This window comes from Gossypium hirsutum, chromosome A01 (assembly GCF_007990345.1).
Source record: "Gossypium hirsutum isolate 1008001.06 chromosome A01, Gossypium_hirsutum_v2.1, whole genome shotgun sequence".
NCBI lineage: Eukaryota > Viridiplantae > Streptophyta > Magnoliopsida > Malvales > Malvaceae > Gossypium > Gossypium hirsutum.
In genome coordinates this window covers 62,529,364-62,537,887 of record NC_053424.1, presented here as the reverse complement: position 1 = coordinate 62,537,887, position 8,524 = coordinate 62,529,364, and the positions used below count along the sequence as shown (strand labels likewise).

Here is an 8,524-nt window from a genome sequence, read left to right as displayed (position 1 = left end):
TTAAAGCTAATTTCCCCTTTTTCATGATTTCCATGGAATAACTAGTATTTAGGCATACATAACACCAAACATGTCCTTGATTAGCCATTCCAATAGCTAATCATTATCTAGCATTTACATACCATTCATTAGCCATATCATATGATCATACACACAAAATGGTTACGATGCTATACATGCCATACTCAAAATGAAACATCTAGCTATAGCAAAATAATCCTTGTGATAGTGTGGCCGGACCTCCGACATACTTTACGATCCTCGAGTTAGCTTGACAAAACTATAAAAAGAAGGAAAATAAAGGGGGTAAGCATTAAGCTTAGTAAGTTTGCATGCAAATAAATAACAACATTCATAAGAATTATCTTACTACTTGGCATGATACTACTTAATGTAACTTCATTAATTGTCATAGACATATTTTAAACTTCTTCACTTACTCACTTACTTAAATACTTACTTACTTAATCAAATTTATTAATACATTTTACTTACCTTTTTCCTTATCAAGCATACATGAACATTATATATTTACCTTTTCTCTTCTAGCATGAACTTGTCTTACCTTTTTAGTATAACTCATCTTACCTTACCTTACCTTGATATTCTCTTTAAATTTTTCCGTTGAACCACTTGGAATACTAAGGATACACGGGTACCTTACCATTGCCATGACTTGTCATGGTCTTACGTAATATCCTTTTGAAACTTACCATTGCCATGTCTCGACATGGTCTTACATGGTATCCTTGCCTTATGAACTCACCAATGCCATGCCTTGGCATGGTCTTACATGGGACCTTTGCCTTATAGTAACTTAAAAATGCCATGAATTGACATGGTCTTACATGGTATCCTTGCCTTAGAAGCCTTACCCATTGCCATGCCTTGGCATGGTCTTACATGGTATCCTTAAACTCTAATGTCATGACATTGTATCCTACACATTCCTAAGGTTCAACCGGGACTTTCTGAAATTAGTTCTCCGTCAATTCATGCTTGAGTCTTCCTTGAATAATCTCATAAAATAAATATACACATGCTGGAAATTAACAACATTAACATAAAATAATAGAATATTGCATTTATTTACCGCAAACTTACCTCAAAACAAAATACGATCAACTATATTAATTTAGTCCACTATATTTTTCTTTCCCCGGTCTAACTTCAGATTTTGTTCTTCTTGATCTATAATAACAAATTTAGCTTGTTTAATACTCACATTTATTAAAACAGTCATTGACTCAAACTTTGGCAAAATTACACTTTTTCCCCTTAACTTTTACATACTTACACTTTTTCCCAAAGGCTCGGAAATTAAACTTCATCCTATTTTCTTATGTTTTATAACATCCTGATCATTTTTCCCTTCTATGGAAACATCAAATTCTCACTCTAACATGTACTTACGAACATTAGGTATTTTTATTGATTTTGTCGTTTTACTCGTTTTCACGTAAAATCGCTTAGCAAAAGTTGTTTAACACAATTTCAAGCTTTATATTCTACCATAAAATGTCAAAATAAACACATTTCACCTATGGGTATTTTTCCAAATATAAACCTTAGGTTAAATTATTGCTAAAATAAGCTTAATCAAGTTACCAAGACTCCAAAAACGTAAAGAACATTAAATATGAGGATTGGAATCACTTACTATAGAGCTTGGAAGCTTGAAACAAACCCTAGCTATGGAGAACCCTTGACATTTGGCCTAAGGAAGAAGATGAGCACATTTTTGCCATCTTTTTCCTTTTTTAATTCTTTTATTTGACACTTTACTAAAATGCCCTTCATTAAAATTTTTAGTTATTTCTACCTATGTATATCCATTTTTGTCCATGAAAATATAATGGTCTAATTACCATATAAGGACTTCTACTTCAATTATGCACTTCAATTTAATCCCTTAGCATTTAGAACTCATATTTATCAACTTTTGCAATTAAGCCCTAATATGCAAATCGAACATGCAATCACTGAAATTTCTTATCGGCATTCTAACACATGCATCTAATCACTCGGTAAATCATAAAATTAATCGCAATAAACTTTTCTATCTCGGATCCGTGGTTTTGCAACTACTGTTCCGTTTAGGCCCTATTTTGGGATGTTACATTGACATTCCATAATATATGCAATTTATTACTAGTCTATGTTGTTCTATCCATAAGAACCATGATATAATGGATGAATATATTTGGATCCTTAGATCGGAGTCTTGTGTTTACCCATCTTGTCTTTTGGTGTGCATGAGTTAGATCCAGGCTTTGTTTGGTTTGGATATAAGAGGCAACGATAAGAAGACTCTTGAGCATTTTATTGATAATGTACTGTTTTGTATTTCAAGCCTAATATCATGTTGGTTTCTTAAGATAAGCTAATACTAATGGTTTGTCAAAAAACTCGAAGAAGCTGTTGAAATGAAAACATTGTTGTATGTTTTGAAGCTCCTAATACGCTCACACATATAATTTGATGTAGAAAACTATAATTTTAAGTATATATATGTTAAGTATAATTTGGCTTCAAAAATTTTCTCAAGGTTTGAAGATGTTGATACTTTTAATGTGGTGTAATAGTAGTTATGCACTTAGACAATGTTGTTGTTATTTTGTGGTGTACTACTAATTATGCATTTGGATAATATTATTAATTTCTAGTATTAACTGTGGTTTGGTAGCTAATTTATAATTATTTAATCCTTATTATTTTTATTTTTTTATAACACAATTACAAATAATTTATTTGACTTTGGTTATTTTCAATTTATAACAGATAATATTCTAGCTTAATAATTGAGTATTATTATATATTTAATTTTATTTATTTATAAATAAATTATTACAAATATAAATTTATTAATATATGTAAAAATAATTTTTTTGGAAAATATTTTCAGGAAGAGAAAATATTTTACAGATATTCATGGCCAAAAAAATAATCATATTATTTTTAAAAAATTATTTTCTAAAAAATATTTTATTGGCAAAAAAAACATAGCCTTATTTTATAAGTTTTCGTAAACTATGAGGAGTGTGTAATTAGAAAAAAAAAAAACAAGGGAGTAAAGCAAAATTTCTCGCCCAACTAAAGTGAAGCAGCGTGACCAAGACAGCCTTTTCTTTCCTAACAAGAAACGGTGCTTCCCTTCTCTTTATAAATATCCCAGCTGCCCTTCTCCTTTCCTACTTTTCTCACTTTCCGAACCTACCCAAGTCGACGAAACCAAACCCCCCTCCCCCCAAAATATCTTCCTGCTTCTTCAACACTTCAATCATAGAAGTTATGTCTAACCAAGCCGAATCCTCCGACTCGTAAGTACCCAGATCGCTCTTTCCCTTTTCCTTTCATGGGTTTCCTTTCGATTTCTCTTATCTGATTCTAATTTTCCGTTTCAGGAAGGGGACTAAGAGGGATTTTAGTACGGCAATCTTGGAAAGAAAGAAGGCTCCGAATCGACTCGTTGTCGATGAGGCAATCAACGATGATAACTCCGTTGTTTCTCTTCATTCTGATACCATGGAAAAACTCCAGCTGTTTCGCGGTGACACTATCCTGATCAAGGTTTTTACTTTAGATTCGGATTTTTTTAGTCTCCTTTTTGTTGGGTTCTTTTGGTGTTTCTTTCTTTTTTTTTGTCAGTCTTGCTTAAAGGGTTTTTGTTTATGTTAGCTGTTTGTTGTGTTTTAGGGTTTAATTCTCACTTTTTGTTTGAAATTCGGGGTTTTATTTGATGGGTTTTCTTGCTCTTTTATGCTGCTTTGTATTGGTCTTCAATTGGGTTTTTTGGTTGATTGGATGTATGATGGAAGTTTTGTACATGATGTTGTTGAGGTGCAATGTTGTAGGGTATTTGTTTATGTCAGATGTTTTGTACATGATGTTGTGTTTTAGGGTTAAATTCTCACTTTTTTGTTTGAAATTTGGGATTTTATTTGACGGCCTTTCCTGCGTTTCTATGCTTGTTTTGTATTGGTCTTCAATTAGGTATCTCTTGTGGTAAGATTGGATGTATGATGGAAGTTATTGTAGGCTGTTACATGATTTTGTTGGTTAGTGTCTATATTATATCTCCAGTTACTGTTTATCTTTTAGGTAAGAAGGCTAATTTGCTAAGCCTGTCATCAAAGGCTGGTTCTTTACCTGGCAATGTGCAGTATTAAGTTAAGAGGGCATTCTGGAATCCAAGCTTTTCTTTAATGTGGCATGAGTAGTTATTGAATAGCAATTGATTTGTAATTATTCATATGAATTTCAATTTTCCATGTCTTAGAGTTCCTTGCTAATGTTGTCGTTTGTATTATTCTTTTGTTCCACAGGGGAAGAAGAGGAAGGATACTATCTGCATTGCTCTTGCAGACGATACATGTGATGAACCAAAGATCAGGATGAACAAGGTTGTCAGGTCAAACTTGAGGGTTAGGCTTGGTGATGTTGTCTCCGTGCACCAGTGTCCTGATGTTAAGTATGGAAAACGTGTGCACATATTGCCTGTAGATGACACAATTGAAGGGGTTACTGGAAATCTCTTTGATGCTTACCTGAAACGTTAGTTTAATTTTTATCTTCTATTTCCAACTAAATGTTTTTGATAATTTATTTGTGGTGATTTGGTCAACTAGGCTGGTAAAGAGGTAAAACAGGTTTTTGGTTTGATAATCGATCATAAGATAATAAGACTTTAGTTTATTATTCTTAGCCAAATATGAGCTTTTTGATTGATTAATATAAAAGCTACTCTTATTGGTTGTTTGAATATATTATTTTTAACCTTTAGGAGTAGTTTCTATTTTTTTTTTATAAATTTTAAAGCAATTTTTTGGAAGGTTTAAGCTCTCAAGAGTTTTTCCTTTCTGTTTGTTTATGCATTTAACAGCTGTTTTTTGTTGTGTTCATTTTCTTTTGTGTCTTACATTGATTTATTTCTGCATTGGTGGTTGACTTAGCTTCATAAAAGTATCCTAGCTGGCTTAGGATATGCATGGGCATGAATGTGTTATAGCGTCACTCAAATCTTATCACATATCATACATTGCTACCTCTTAACATGATTGCTGACTGGATTTAATGTTAAACTTTTTATAATGTTGTCTGTAAATGCTGACCATGATAATTGTGGATTTACAGCTTACTTTCTTGAAGCATACCGGCCAGTGAGGAAGGGTGATCTCTTCCTTGTTAGAGGTGGAATGAGAAGTGTAGAATTCAAAGTTATCGAAACTGATCCTCCAGAGTACTGTGTTGTCGCACCAGACACTGAGATATTCTGTGAGGGAGAGCCTGTCAGGAGAGAGGATGAGAATAGATTAGATGAGGTAGGTTATGATGATGTTGGTGGAGTGAGAAAACAGATGGCTCAGATCCGGGAACTAGTGGAGCTTCCATTGAGGCATCCACAGCTCTTCAAATCGATTGGTGTGAAGCCACCTAAAGGAATTTTGCTTTATGGACCTCCTGGGTCTGGAAAGACTTTGATTGCTCGTGCTGTTGCAAATGAAACTGGTGCTTTCTTTTTCTGCATCAATGGTCCGGAGATAATGTCAAAATTGGCTGGAGAGAGTGAGAGCAATCTCAGGAAAGCATTTGAGGAAGCAGAAAAGAATGCACCATCTATTATATTTATTGATGAAATTGACTCAATTGCACCCAAGCGTGAGAAGACCCATGGTGAAGTTGAAAGGAGGATTGTTTCTCAGCTATTAACATTAATGGATGGGCTTAAATCCCGTGCACATGTTATTGTTATTGGAGCCACAAATCGTCCCAATAGCATTGATCCAGCTCTCAGAAGGTTTGGAAGATTTGATAGGGAGATTGATATTGGCGTTCCTGATGAAGTCGGCCGTCTTGAGGTTCTTCGTATCCACACGAAGAATATGAAGTTGGCTGAAGAGGTAATGTCAAAAACCGAACATTTATTTTCCTCCCTCAAAATTCTTGTACCCTTTTTTTACCTCGCTAAATTTGAAATATTGAATCTATTATGATTTCCTGATCTAATGAAGGTTGATTTAGAAAGAATTGCCAAGGACACCCATGGTTATGTTGGTGCTGATCTTGCAGCACTTTGTACTGAGGCAGCATTACAGTGCATCAGGGAAAAGATGGATGTGATTGACTTGGAAGATGAGTCGATAGATGCAGAGATACTCAACTCTATGGCAGTCTCAAATGACCACTTCCAGACTGCTCTTGGAACAAGCAATCCGTCAGCGCTGCGCGAAACTGTGAGTATTACCACGATTCTTCTGTTGTGGTAAATATAATATATTATACTTTGCTGGTTGTTAGTTTTTGGTTCAGTTTTGTTTCTGACCATTCTCTTCGTACATTGGTCAGGTTGTTGAAGTGCCTAATGTCAGTTGGGAAGATATTGGTGGCCTTGAGAATGTTAAAAGAGAGCTTCAAGAGGTAATACTCTGAACTGGTTTTTGTTTTTTTATTCAAACTGAACCGGTTTTCTTTACTTTTCCATTTTATTATGTTTTAAAAATTTATCAAAAAAAAAAAAAAGGGACCAATTTGTTACATTGGTGTGCCAGACTGTTCAATATCCTGTGGAGCATCCTGAGAAGTTTGAGAAGTTTGGGATGTCACCTTCAAAGGGAGTACTATTTTATGGCCCTCCAGGATGTGGTAAAACACTTTTGGCTAAAGCTATTGCCAATGAATGTCAGGCAAACTTCATTAGTGTCAAGGGACCTGAATTGCTTACAATGTGGTTTGGTGAGAGTGAGGCTAATGTACGTGAAATTTTTGACAAGGCACGCCAGTCCGCACCTTGTGTCCTCTTCTTTGATGAACTTGATTCCATTGCTACCCAGGTACTCAAGGCTATCAAAAGTTTTTTTTTCTTTATCGATCAAGTAATTCGGTAGTAAGATGGGTTTTTGTTTGGACCTGTCAATTTGACCCGAACACGAAAACCTCATCTTTATTAAACCAAGGCAAAACCCGACCCAACTTAATTTGACCATGAAAAGTCAACAACCAATCCCATCCAAACCTGGATCTAAGCTAATCTGAACTATACGATCCGAACCTGAAGTTGACAAGAACCCGGAATTATCCAAACTGCAATGACCTGATCTGAAAAATTTGACCCTCAAACTTGAAATGACCCAAACCCAAAAGTGACCTGTTCAATTGGCAGGTCTAGTTTCTGGGCAATGGATCATTCTGACAATGAAAGTATGCTTTTCTTTGTACGAAGTCAGTGTTTTTCTTTCCACCATAATGCTGACATCATGCTATATATTGCAGAGAGGAAGCAGTGTAGGTGATGCAGGGGGGGCAGCTGATAGAGTTTTGAACCAACTTCTTACCGAGATGGATGGCATGTCTGCCAAGAAAACAGTTTTCATCATTGGAGCTACCAACCGACCTGACATTATAGATCCAGCACTTCTTCGTCCAGGTCGTCTTGATCAGTTGATCTATATTCCTCTCCCTGATGAGGAGTCACGCCATCAAATCTTCAAGGCCTGTTTGAGGAAGTCACCGATTGCAAAAGATGTTGATGTCAGAGCTCTTGCCAAATATACTCAAGGCTTTAGTGGGGCAGACATTACGGAAATTTGTCAACGTGCATGCAAATATGCTATAAGAGAAAACATTGAAAAGGTATGATTATGATACTTTAATTTTCTCTTGCATTAGTTTATCTTGTATATGATTATAGATAAGGAATATATTGTATGCTTTTCCTCAATATGTTCAGGATATCGAGAGAGAAAGGAGGAGGAGTGAGAATCCTGAAGCCATGGAAGAAGATGTTGAAGATGAAGTTGCAGAAATCAAGCCTGCACATTTTGAAGAATCGATGAAGTTTGCTCGTAGGAGTGTGAGTGATGCGGATATCCGCAAGTACCAGGCATTTGCACAAACATTGCAGCAATCAAGGGGATTTGGAAGTGAATTTAGGTTTGCTGAAACTGGTTCAAGGACTGCAGCATCTGATCCTTTTGCAGCTTCTGCTGGTGGAGCTGATGAAGATGACCTTTACAGTTAAATTACCTTTCATCTGTGTTTGCTTATGGGTCTTTCATATGATATTTACATATAAACGTAGTGTTAATTGAACTGTATGATATTAAGAACACATTGGCACAGATCTTGAGCCTGTGGGTGCTCAATGGAGTTTAGAAAACAGGTTTTGTTATTTTGGAATTCCAAGTTTTTATTTTCTACTAGAGTTAAATTCAAATTTTACCCTTTTCATCATATAAATAGAATTTACAATATTTAGTGTTCGAATTCGGATTTTGGATATTTTAATACATTATTTTAATTCATTTTATGGATAATGGGATCGGTGTTTTGTTTTTACTTTTTGCTGTTAATAGGAAAGGGTTTCTATATTCATTTTTATAATTTGTTTTATTTTCTAAAATTCCTTTGGATTTTCAATTTATTATAAAAATATTGTAGTTTAAAAAATCATTTAGAAAATATGGTATATTTACATTATTTAAAAATTAATTAAAATTTAAAGTTATACATAAATTTTAATTCGGTT

The 8,524-nt window shown here is 34.6% G+C and overlaps 1 protein-coding gene across 1 annotated transcript; it reads left to right on the top strand.

Annotated features, from left to right (window-relative positions):
- The first annotated feature begins 3,044 nt into the window (after positions 1 to 3,044).
- LOC107897699 (cell division cycle protein 48 homolog) lies at positions 3,045 to 8,167 on the top strand. Its single transcript, XM_016823235.2, has 9 exons — positions 3,045 to 3,320; positions 3,405 to 3,570; positions 4,326 to 4,554; positions 5,134 to 5,900; positions 6,012 to 6,233; positions 6,346 to 6,417; positions 6,549 to 6,830; positions 7,270 to 7,629; positions 7,727 to 8,167. The coding sequence occupies exons 1-9, from the start codon at positions 3,292 to 3,294 to the stop codon at positions 8,015 to 8,017; spliced, it is 2,418 nt and encodes an 805-aa protein (XP_016678724.2). The 5' UTR covers positions 3,045 to 3,291; the 3' UTR covers positions 8,018 to 8,167.
- The last annotated feature ends 357 nt before the right edge of the window (positions 8,168 to 8,524 follow it).